General features: G+C 38.1%; 1 protein-coding gene across 4 annotated transcripts in view; it reads right to left on the reverse strand.

Moving 5' to 3' along the window:
- LOC133661661 (mitogen-activated protein kinase kinase kinase kinase 2-like) overlaps positions 1-12,873 on the reverse strand; it is a 37,879-nt gene extending 25,006 nt beyond the window's left edge. For all 4 annotated transcript variants that reach the window (XM_062065041.1, XM_062065040.1, XM_062065042.1 and 1 more), the window contains exon 1: positions 12,580-12,873. In XM_062065041.1, the coding sequence (XP_061921025.1) occupies positions 12,580-12,672 (93 nt within the window). In that variant the 5' untranslated portion in view covers positions 12,673-12,873. The remainder of the gene's footprint in view (positions 1-12,579) is intronic.
- Between the last annotated feature and the right edge of the window lie 299 nt (positions 12,874-13,172).

A 13,172-nucleotide genomic window follows, 5' to 3' on the forward strand; every position in this document is an offset into this window, starting at 1 on the left:
TTTCTCTTTAAAACCATCTGAAAGGCATAAAGTCATGTTGTTGCCAGCCCACAAACACAAAAAGATGCAGAAGACCTGACAAAAATGTAAAAAATACCATCTATACATTTTATTGTGTTTGCAACATGGGAACCTTACACGACATGAGTCCTGGCTGGTCACTAGAGTAGGGTCACCGTGGCAACAACAGACCCTATTCTCACCATAACATTATACGCACAATTTACAAGCTGTAATCTTGAAACCCAAGACTTACATATTGTTGCTTTTATACCCTCGGACAGATGAAAATCCTCCAGCACAAATATTGTCAGTGACTCGTACCAACAACAGAAAGTGCTAGAAGCCCGTAGTAGCTAAACACAAAAGCACTAGTCAGCAGTTTACAGGCTGATTTATGTGACAGGCAGCAACTGGGCTGGAGCCCTCTCACCACATTGATGATGACACAGTGCTTCTCCTGCCATTATATTAGGGGGGAACTACCACCCCTTTATATAGTGCCACATCACAACATAAGTGATGAAATAATTTATTTTATATAGAGCATTGTCTTGTATTAATAACCAGGGCTGTACGCTTAGCTTTTTAACTCGTAGCAACGGTGCTACGAAATGAAAAGAACTAGTAGCACAGAACATTTTTTGTAGAACTGAAAAAATTTAAGACCAAAAATAAATTTCTTAAATATCACAATTTCAATATTTACACTTAAACAAGATACACTTGTGCACTCATACGTATAAACACAATGCATCATAAGGCCTACTGTAACACTCAATTAAACACAGAGAACCTCCCTACACTGTGTTAACTTAGCACTGTCGCTAACAGGAGTGTAGGGCTGGGTGTTATGGATCAAAACTCAAATCCCGATATAGTTTGGCCCATAACCTAACCCATACATGGAAATATCCGTTGATGTAACTAAATATCTCCACCATGCTTTGATTTTACGTTTTAAGGACTGATGGGGATCCCAAATACACAAAATAGGTACCAACAAATAAGAAAAGCAGGTTTTGAATAATAGGATCCCAACTTAAGAGGTGTTTTGAGATAATAAAAAAGGAAAAGCCTTGACAATAATATAATAAAAGTCAAATATAATCTCCAATCTTCCTTAAAAAAAACATTTACCTATGCTTGATACTTAAGATAATACAATCACAAAAGAACAAAATGTGAAATAAAGTGCCCTGGTTTAAGAGGACACGTTTAAACGTCAGCAGCAACATGAAAATAATTTACCTTTAATAACGATGTTTATATAGGTAAACATTATTATAGGACATAAACACAAAGGTTTTAGCCAGGAACACCAACCTGCCAACTGCTTCATGATGCTGTGTGACAGGCTGTGTGCTGAAAAAGACTTTTAAAACGTATTTAATTATGGTTGCTTGTTACTTTACCAAAAAGTAATTCAATTATTAACAGAATTACTCTTTAATAAATGTAATTAATTAATAGGAAAAATAATGAATGCGTTATTTCAAATATCTGATAAGTTTCATATGAAGTGTATATATAAATAGAAAAAATGACATATGTATGTATATACAGTATATATATATACAGTATATATATATATATAGTATATATATATATATATATATATATATATATATATATATATATATATATATATATATATATATATATATATATATATGTATATATATATACATATATATATATATATGAGAACAGGGACGGCGTGGCGAAGTTGGTAGAGTGGCTGTGCCAGCAATCGGAGTGTTGCTGGTTACTGGGGTTCAATTCCCACCTTCTACCTTCCTTGTCACGTCCGTTGTGTCCTTGGGCAAGACACTTCACCCTTTGCCTCTGATGGCTGCTGGTTAGCGCCTTGCATGGCAGCTCCCGCCATCAGTGTGTGAATGTGTGTGTGAATGTGTGTGTGAATGTGTGTGTGAATGTGTGTGTGAATGGGTAAATGTGGAAATACAGTCAAAGCGCTTTGAGTACCTTGAAGGTAGAAAAGCGCTATACAAGTATAACCCATTTATAACAGTGTGTGTGTGCCTTTAAAAGGCAGTGCCTGTTGCCAAGTGACATGTGACTGAGTCTCACAGGCATTTTAGTTTGAGCTGTTTTTGTTAGCTTAGCAGGCAAGCAGCGGCAGTTAAAAAAAAACAAAAAACTTTTTAATTATATGTTTTTCTTTCTTAATATGTGCATATTTTTCTGCTCTTGTGATTGAATCCAAAATATTGAAATTCAATGATTTGGTGCATTTGCAAACAGCTAAAATTATGCACAAAGAAACTATACAACCGTTCTTCTCAACAAAAGAGGAGAAATATGACCTGACAGAAAAAATACATTCAAGGCCTTTGTTTACACGTACAACATTTACGAACTTTAGCATATCAGACAGTGTGTGGAATTAAATTATATAATGGATTACGTAAAGAAGTCAAACAATGTACTAACATGATCCAGTTTAAGAAATTCTTTAAACTACTACAAGTGTTTACAAAGTACAAAGAAGAAGAATCCGGATGAAAATCTTGAACTAAGCCATGCCAGCAACTTGAGGTTCGATCCCCGCATCTGCCATCCTAGTCACTGCCGTTGTGTTCTTGGGCAAGATACTTTACCCATCTACTCCCAGTGTCACCCACACTGGTTTAAATGTCACTTAGATAATGGGTTTCACTATGGAAAGCGCTTTAAGTCCCTAGAGAAAAGCGTTATATAAATATAATTCACTCCACTCATGTAAATTATAACTTATTTAACTATTTCAGTAAATAGTTAAATAAATTCTCAATAGAACTTTATTGTTTATGGATTTTAATTGTGTACTGATTGAGAACAGGAAGTGAACAAATGTGTGTAATTGCTGTTAAGTGGAAAGGGGTAGGATTAAATAAGATCTGCTTCTTCTTACTCCTTTCCGGACATTTTGTAATGAGAAACTGGAAATAAGAGGGCATGATGTTGAAGCAAGGGGATACGGCACCAACTTATAGAATATTTACAATAAAAAACAAAACAAATTTAAATTATAAATTTCAATGATTTTGATCCACAACTTATTTTATAACTGCTACCAGGGATTGTTTCTTTGATAACAACAAAAACAATAATAACAACGAGCCAGTCTTTTGAACGGCTCTTTAAAGGGGAACTGTACATTTTTGGAATTTTGCATATCATTCACCATCCTTATGTAAGACAAAATCACATATGTTTTTCTTTTTTTATGCATTCTAAATAGTAATTAAATGCGATCATAAATCCACTTACAATCGAGCTTATGGGAGTCGCTCTATTCTGCCTATAAAGCGCTTAAAAAAACATCCAAACACCTCCATCATGGTTTTATATACATGCTGTAAGTATATATGTAATGTAGTAATGGGAGCATTCATAATAACATTTAATATTTACGTATTTTAATTATTTGAAGCATACGTGGCGCATTATTTCAAAAATGCATCACAACCTTTGCGTTTCCTTCGACAACAGCACTGATTACTACTCACTGCAGACTTTATGAGCGCCGACAAACATAATCGAACATCACTTACTGTGCAATGTCTGCTCTCACTGCGATGCCGACTGTTAGGATGTTGACATATTCCCATTTAGGTGAAAAAAAAGACTCATAATGCTCACGAACAAAAAAGGGGGTAAAACCAAGTGTCTTTTCGTGTCTTTCCCGCCATTTCCGAGTTAAATTGGCTGTCAAAGTGTACCAACTTGTCGGATTGCGCCCTCAGCCTTCTACTATCCAGGTTTGAGGCATTATTTACAATCTAAAATAAACTTTCACGAGCACTGAGGCGAGGAAGCAGCTCACAGCACTGCTATAAATGGTTTCTTTCTTTCTTTCTTTCTTTCTTTTAGTTTATTTCGAACATGAACACACTTACAGTATAATACATCACAATTTCAATCTGTCTGCTTTAGCGCTTACAATAACAATATCACAAATACTCGGTTAATATTCAAGTCACAAAATGTAAATGGAGTATTGTTGGCGGTTTTTGGATGTTTTCATTGGGTTTTAGAGAACCTTCCATTTGCTGTGTTGTAAGCTGACTTTTATTTACAAGTTAGGATGCATTAAAAAAAAAGACATATGTCGTCTAGTCTCACATAATGACTGTGAACAATAGGCCAAATTCCCCTTTAAAAGGAACGGCTCCTCAAGATCTGGCTCCCTTCAAAGAGTCATAAATCCCATCTCTCCCCTAAATGTAATTGAAGAAAAGCGTTCGCATTAGTTTGCTACTCTGCGTGTGCATGTGTCAAATTCATTAGCCAAATATCCCCTGGCCCCATACCCCAGACCTGGGCAAATTAAGGCCCGGGGGCCACATGCGACCCGTTAAGCTTTTCAATCTGGCCCGCCGGACATTCCCAAATTTTTTTTTTAGATCTTTAAGATGGAAAGTGTAGCTGCCATTATGATGTGCAGTCATGTTTTCTAATGACCGTAAGTCTTCAACTATACAAAGTATTTCAATGGTTGGAATCTGCGCTTATGGATGATATACTAGTTACTATGGTAATCTAATTAGTTACTATGGTAATATAATTAGTTACTATGGTAATCTAAGTCACAGCAGCTCAGACAAGGCACCAAGCAGTGTGGGCGGGAAGTGTTTCCACAGACGCGGAAGGAGATTTTCACAACAAAGTTCTAAAGCTTAGTGATATATCAGATTGTAGGTGGGTTTATTTTGTACCCTTCATGTTCTTATTTCACTGTTTGTTGCATTTTTGTTGCGTTTCAGTTGATTGTAAAATATGTCGATCCAAAAAGGGTGTGACATTCATATTTTGTCAATATTCAGTGTTTTATCCTTCATAAAAAAATGTAAAATTCCATTACGTTTTTTTAAGGCGGTCTGTCATAACGTTTTTAGCATTCAATCAGACATTATTGTGAGGTTTTGTAGTAGTATTCCTAAAAATAGATATACCGGCCGCCAGACACATTTTTTTCTCTAAATGTGGCCCCCGAGTCAAAATAATTGCCCACTCACACAAGTCAGGAATTTTCCCATGAATATACTGCAGTACCTCTTTCTGACCACTTGTCATACACACTCACACACCGAAGTCATGTAAATCGACCGAGGGGACCATTAAAAAAAAAATGTATATGGCCTATTAGAAGGCCATTTTCTATTGGTTTCATTGCTCCAGCACTGGACCCCACCACATTAGTCAAATGTCAGGTTTTTGCCCCCACCCTTCCCCAACACACACACACACACACACACACACACACACACACACACACACACACACACACACACACACACACACACACACACACACTCTCTCTGTGAAAATGCGTGTGTGTGCCCCTCGTATGTACATTAGTGGTAAAGGTTTGTTCCAAGTTGTTTCGATCACACACACTAGGTGTGGTGAAATTACCCTCTGCAATTGACCCATCCCCTTGTTCCACTCCCTGGGAGGCGAGGGGAGCAGTGAGCAGCAGCGGTTGTTGCGCTCGGGAATCATTTTGGTGATTTAATCCCCAATTCCAACCCTTGATGCTGAGTGCCAAGCAGGGATGTAATGGGTCCCATTTTTATATTCTTCGGTAACAGTGTGTGGAGGGGGGCGTGGTCTGCGGGCCCGCCGTGGAGCGGGGTGTGTAAGGACTGGCCTCAAAGCACAGCTGGCAGGTCATTGGATTACCCAGCTGGGGTTCATCATCCAATCACCTGCCATGCTTATTAGAAGCAGCCGGGCCGAGACACTGTTGTTGGGAGTTGGGAGTTATGCAGCAGATGCACACTGGACATTGAGGAATTTAAAAGTCACCGAGCAGAGTTGTGACCTGGTGTGTTAGCACAATAAAAGATTGTTCAACCCAGACCCCCGGGCTTCCGAGCAGATCTATTTCGGTCAGGAGAACCCACAAGAGGGAAACCTCTTCACAGTGGTACTTTAACTTAACTTTAACAAACTTCAGACAAGCTACTAAAAACGCTTCTCTTCTCTTAGTAAAAGTTATTCTTAAACTCTAAAGCTCTCAGAAGATTCCATATTTGTTGCACCTGTGTCTTAGTTATACCAAATACTATAAAAATGGAACCCATTACCTCCCTGCTTGGCACTCAGCATCAAGAATTGGAATTGGGGGTTAAATCACCAGAATGATTCCCGAGCGCGGCCACCGCTGCTGCTCACTGCTCCTCTTACCTCCCAGGGGGTGGAACAAGGGGATGTGTCAAATGCAGAGGTTAATTTCACCACACCTAGTGTGTGTGTAACTATCATTGGTACCTATTGTGAAGTTGAAAGACTTGAAGCCACAATACTGGGGACACAAATGACCACAGACAAGAGGCAAGGAAACCACAACAAGGGCAGCTTCACAAAGGAATACTTGGATGAGTGCGCCGTTTGGCGAGTCTACAGACTAAAATAACAAAGATGAATAAGAATTATTATTAGATATGAAACTGTTATTTCTCCTATGGCACAAAGCAAATATGTTTATTGACCTACATTAATGTTAAAAAGTATGTCTTTCTCTATTCTTTCTCTGCATGTGGCCCTCGCTGGAAAAGGTGAGTACAAGATGTGGAACACACTGTTATTTTCTTCACTTCCTGTAAGCATCCCAATATTTCTGCACCACTATTGTAACGTTGGCCACTTCCTCGCCTCCTGGCAGTGACGCCATTCATCACATTTTCACTTTGGCATCCACGACCCGCCACAGAACGTCATCACAACCTGCGCTCACTTCCTGTTTTCTTTCCTGTTCTAGCAGCACATTTCCTGTCACCTAAAGCGAGAGAATTTGCTTTTTTTGTATTACACAAGCCTGAGATGTTCATCTCTTGACTGATTCTTGATGCTTCAGGCCTCACGTGAGCTTCATGAAGGCCCTCACTGTCACACGCGCAGAGGTCTGACCTCCCACTGACTCACTGACGACAGTGGGAGGCTAAAATGTGCCATTGTTTCTCCGTGCACTCTTTCTTCATTCAAAGAGAAAGGATAATTTTTTTTCTATCAAGAAAAGAATATACAGACTCAGAGAAGACTGACATCTGTGTGTTGGCGTAACACTAAAAACATGGTTAGAGTGTCCGCCCTGAGATCGGTAGGTCATGAGTTCAAACCCCGGCCGAGTCATACGAAAGACTATAAAAATGGGACCCATTACCTCCCTGCTTGGCACTCAGCATCAAGGGTTGGAATTGGGGGTTAAATCACCAAAAATGATTACCGGGCGCGGCCACCGCTGCTGCTCACTGCTCCCCTCACCTCCCAGGGGGTGATTAAGGGTGATGGGAAAATGCAGAGAATAATTTCATTACACCTCGTGTGTGTGACAATCATCGGTACTTTAACTTTGACTTAATTTAGCATGAGAATACTGTAAAAGGATGAGCAAATAAATCAATGAACTAATATTAGCCTGTTTGAGAAACGGTCCAGCTATAAGGTGTTTAAAAGTTTTGAGATATGGTATCTGATATCATTTGTCCTATCCTTTACGTCAGTGGTTCTCAAACTTTTTCACCAAGTACCACCTCAGAAAACACTTGCTCTCCAAGTACCACCGTAATGACCAACATTAAAATACGGTGGCATAGTAGGCTTAAGTTCCCGGGCGCGGCACCGCTGCTGCCCACTGCTCCCCTTACCTCCCAGGGGGTGAACAAGGGAATGGGTCAAATGCAGAGGACAAATTTCACCTAGTGTGTGTGTGACAATCATTGGTACTTTAACTTTAACTCTAACTTAAGTATTCATTAAAATAAGGCAGCGGTTGTATTTACTAAGTATATTCAATGCTTTTGGCCACTGTAACATTACATACAGTTTGAACAGTAACACTGTGTTTGAATATAGAAAAATAAAATCTATTTTAAATATTTTTGTAATTCTATTTCTATTGTAACGGACTGGGTGATATGTTATGTTATGTTCCACATGTAGTTTATTCAATGATGTTGTTGTTTCCCATGGTCTTGAAGGCATGATTGTTACGTGCAGCTTTCTTTGCCAATGTTCATCTTTGTTTACATGTATTCTGCGTGTTGATTGGCTGGGGGGGCTGGGATAGGGCGGACGCAAGCGCAGAACGTGGAGAACTTTCGGTTCCCACGTGTGTTGAGTGATAGAAAAGTAAGATGATAAGGCGGCTCTGTTTGTGTCGTAATTGTTTATTTTAGATTTTTGGATTATAACGACTTCCACTGAAGGCTAATAAACATTTGATAACGGCTTGAGTCACGTCATTACAATATTTAATAAAGTAATTTTTTTTAATGTTTCTTCTTTTTTTTTTTAAGTGATTCTTTGGCGTACCACGAGATAAAGCGCGAACCACAGTTTGAGAATTCCTGCTTTACGTTATTTGCTGAGTTCATATCCGTTGTGCAATGTCACTTTGTGACTCCTGTATTTATTCATCTTTAAATGACCGAATGTATTTTCATGTATACACTCTTTTTATAAATGTATAGATTAGATGACATGCCTAACATAAGAATTGCTGAGACGCGGAGAAAAGCTTGTCATTTAACAGTTGGACGAATTTACGTCTTATTTGAACGACTTTGTCATGCTGCTGGTAAACATACGCACACAGGGATAGGAGGAAGACAATGAGTAAAGACTAGTGTTTTGTGTATTATGTATGAATATTAAAAAACATACACAGTTGCACTTCATTTCTTTGCTGCATTAAGTTGATTTAGTTCATTTTCTTATCCAAATTCACTTTATTTTTACATGCAACCTTTATTTAACATATCGCATCACCAGTCCACTGTAATTCTTTAAAAAAAATGTTTTTAATTTTACATGAGTCATTTAGTGATGATCCAGTAATTTGGAGTGCATAAAGAAAGCAATACAGTTTGGCACAATAAAAAAAACACACAAAAAACCGTACCAATAGTAATTACTGTAATTATAGATATATATTTTGTAAAGACAGACTATTGGATGTCATTAGACTAACCAAACAGCTGGAAAATATAAAAATATAATATAATATACAGTTTAAATGTAGAGTGGATCCTTGCATATCTGTGATTTAGCCTTTGCTGTCCCAGATATTTGCAGATTTCTGACCAAAAATGTTTTTTTCTTTATTTGTGGAAAATTCGAACTTTTGATTTACGAAAATGGTATTTTTTTCCCCACAGAAAACCCGTTTATAATAACATGGAGGCGGGACCACAGGAGACGAAAGAGACGTGACCGCGTTTCCGTCCGTTCTCCTATCAATCATCTTTCATTATTATTTGTTTGTGGTGACTAAAGTTAAAGTACCAATAATTGTCACACACACACACTAGGTGTGGTGAAATTTGTCCTCTGCATTTGACCCATGCCCTTGATCACCCCCTGGGAGGTGAGGGGAGCAGTGGGCAGCAGCGGTGCCGGGCCCGGGAATCATTTTTGGTGATTTAACCCCCAATTTCAACCCTTGATGCTGAGTGCCAAGCAGGGAGGTAATGGGTCCCATTTTTATAGTCTTTGGTATGACTCGGCCGGGGTTTGAACTCACAACCTATCGATCTCAGGGCGGACACTCTAACCACTAGGCCACTGAGTATAATTTATAGTTTTAACATTTAAAACTTAATTATAATACATTAGGACTTTTTTCCAACTTTTGCTGTTGTTTTTTCTTGTTTAATTATAGTTGTCCATTTTGCAGGGGCATCTAAAGAGCTGGAACTTACACTATATATGGTACATATACAAAAAAGTTAAATTCAATTGATATATTAAAAAATTAACAGAGAATTATAACAGTTTAATATTTAAAAAATATATTTACAAAGAAACCATTTTAAAAGGTAAAAGATATTTAATGAATAAAAGATATACAATATAACACATATAAAACATATGAACTTTTTCACTTTATAGTATGCTATTTTTGCTCTTTCTCTTAGTTTTCCTTTTGAATTGTATTATTAGAATGTGCCAATAAAAGAAAAGCTGTGGGCTTCAAATGACCTCTGGGCCACACTTTGTAGTGTGTCAAAAATGGGCAAATTCATGGGTGCCTAAATTAGTCTAGGTTTTTTTCTTCAGATCTGCTTATTTTTTTTAAAGAAATTTGATTAAATAATTGGAAACATTTATACCAGGGTTGTCATAATCAAGTTGGCCCAGGGGCCGCATGGAGGAAAATCTATTCCCAAGTGGGCCGGACGGGTGAAATCATGGCATAATAACTTAAAAATAAAACTAGGACAACTTCAGATTGCTTTCTTTGTTTTACTTCGGCCCAAAATAAAACAAGCACATTCTGAAAATGTACATATCACAAATAATCCCCTTGACAAAACACTTCAAGTTAGTAGAAAATTCTGAGGAAAATGAAAGTTTCAAAAACACCATGAAGAACACAATTAATTTAGACTTAATATCGGTGTGTCTACAAAGCAGTTCAACTTTAAGTCACAGCCCATCTAGGATTGAACCAAAAACAAAATAAAGCATAAATAAAAACTATTCTATGTATCAACTACCTCAGTTGTCATTTCCAGTGTTCACTTCCTTGGCATTTGCACAGAAGACATTAGTTTTCACAGAACTATATCAATGTGCACTGTCTCATGCAGCATTTTAACTGGGGTCAACAATTCTTTATTTTACTCCTGTTTGTTTTACAGGGTCGAGGAGGAGGAGTCGCAGCCCCGCTTTATTGTGTACCTCTTGCTTGGTATACTTGCCCGCTCTGGTATAAACTATTTGCTTGCCTAACAGAATTGCTATTGCGACATCCGGTGGACATATTAAGAAAAGCAGTTTCTTTCATTTAAAAACACAATATTACACTCTGCAAACTCATCTTGTGGGCCGGATTGAAGCTGTTCAGCCAGAACAGGCCTGCGGGCCGCATGTTTCACATCCCTGGTTTACACAATAAGTAAGTTTTTTTACATGTATGTATAATATGAATTACAAATGAAAATAAAATAATTAAATTGAATAAAGTAAAACCAAGAAAAGTATGTATTCCTATATACTGAATACATTGAATGAAAACTGTACAGTGCTACCTGAACTTAAGAGTGTTAGCTAATAGTTATACTTTAAGTTTCCAGCAAACATTTGAGTTACAAGCATTCCTCGCCATTAGTTGGCGTAGCAAATGTCACAGTGAACCCCGTAATATTCCACCAAAACATTGGGTCTTACTCGCTAGCATTAGCTTGTAGCCAGCGATCGACATAACTCTGTTTTCCAACCATGGCAGGGAAGAAAAAAGAGAGTTTGAAGGACAGTGCTAAGAGGAAACGGATGACATTCATCAAATTAAAGAAATAAATCATCAAAAACATCACTGAGCGTGTAGCCAGCTCAGTGTTTTTCAACCACTGTGCCGTCTGGTGTGCCGTGGGATATGATGTAGAAAAATATTTTTTGCAAACCAGTCATTTTAATCCGCAAATAATGTGCCGTTGTTGAGTGTCTGTGCTGTCTAGAGCTCGGCAGAGTAACCATGTTATTCTCGTCCATATCAGTAGGTGGAAGCCGGTAGTTAATTGCTTTGTAGATGTTGGGAACAGGTTGCGTGAGGCTGATAAATGCTTTAAAATGTAATATCGGAAATTATCGGTATCGTTTTTTTTATTATCGTATCAGGTTTTTTTGTTGTTGTTTTTTTTTATTAAATCAACATAAATAACACAAGATACACTTACAATTAGTGCACCAACCCAAAAAACCTCCCTGTCCCATTTACACTCATTCACACAAAAGGGTTGTTTCTTTCTGTTATTAATATTCTGGTTCCTACATTATATATCAATATAGATCAATACAGTCTGCAAGGGATACAGTCCGTAAGCACACATGACTGTGCGTGCTGCTGGTCCACTAATAGTACTAACCTTTAACAGTTAATTTGACTCATTTTCATTAATTACTAGTTTCTATGTAACTGTTTTTATATTGTTTTACTTTCTTTTTTTTATTCAAGAAAATGTTTTTAATTTATCTTATTTTATTTTATTTTTTAAAAAAGGACCTTATCTTCACCATACCTGGTTGTCCAAATTAGGCATAATAATGTGTTAATTCCACGACTGTATGTATCGATATCGGTAATTAAGAGTTGGACAATATCGGGGGGAAAAAAGCCATTATCGGACATCCCTAGTAAATACTGTACATTATCATTACATTACTTTACAAAACTCTGCATGTTACATGTTAAAATTTTGCAATTTGGGAGCTGTGGGGGAAAAAAACCCACCAAAAAAATGTCCATTAATTTTAACAGGAGATGTTGATTTGAGATACAAGTGTTTTGAGTCAAGAGCCCCGTCACAGAACCAATTAATGTCGGGATTTGAGGAGCTACTGTTTTAAGGTTGTACTTCCAGACTTCTCCAGGGACACCATGTTCGTTGTTCCCTTGAATAACTACCGTGATGCGTGGAAGTCAGCGGCACTGTCAAGAACGTTCTGGAAACAAGAAGTGTCTTGCCGCCACAAGTTTGCGCGTCACTAGTGTTGGCACGAAGTGTTGGACAAAAAAAAAGGGCAGCTGAAGAAAGCAGATGAGAGAAGTGTGACGACAAGACTCACCTTGAAGACATCCCCGTAGGTGCCGCACCCAATCCTGTGGAGGAGCTCGTAGTCGTCCAGTGGGTCGAGGAACGACACCCCGATGTTGTCCATGTCCTCCGTCAGGCTGACGCCGAGCTCCTAGCGGCACATCCCGCCTGAAGAGGACAGGACGTCTGCGCGAGGACAAAGAACACGAGGGACGTTTCGAGCCCGCTGCCGAGACAAGTCATCGGACGCCGACGAAACGGACGGAAAGGTTTTGTTGAGAGACACAAACGCGAAAGAAGTCCACATCCACGCTGCGTGGAACAACTGAGAGAGAGAGTCAATCAACACTCGAGGTGGGCAGAGCGATACAAAGATCAATTGTATCGATACCAGGCTGTATCAATAGTGGCTCGATACTGGTGCGACAAGATCGACATTTTTCCCATAATTTATTGTGTATACGTGTATTATTTGTTAACACAGGAGAGTTTTGTTGGCAACACGACAAATGATTTGAATGAGAAAATTTTCATTTTACTATATTTTGCACTATTGACTTAATTTTGCTCAATTTAATGCGATGACATTGAATTAGTATATTATTTTGTTTTGACATTCTTATA

This window comes from Entelurus aequoreus, linkage group LG12 (assembly GCF_033978785.1).
Source record: "Entelurus aequoreus isolate RoL-2023_Sb linkage group LG12, RoL_Eaeq_v1.1, whole genome shotgun sequence".
Lineage (NCBI taxonomy): Eukaryota > Metazoa > Chordata > Actinopteri > Syngnathiformes > Syngnathidae > Entelurus > Entelurus aequoreus.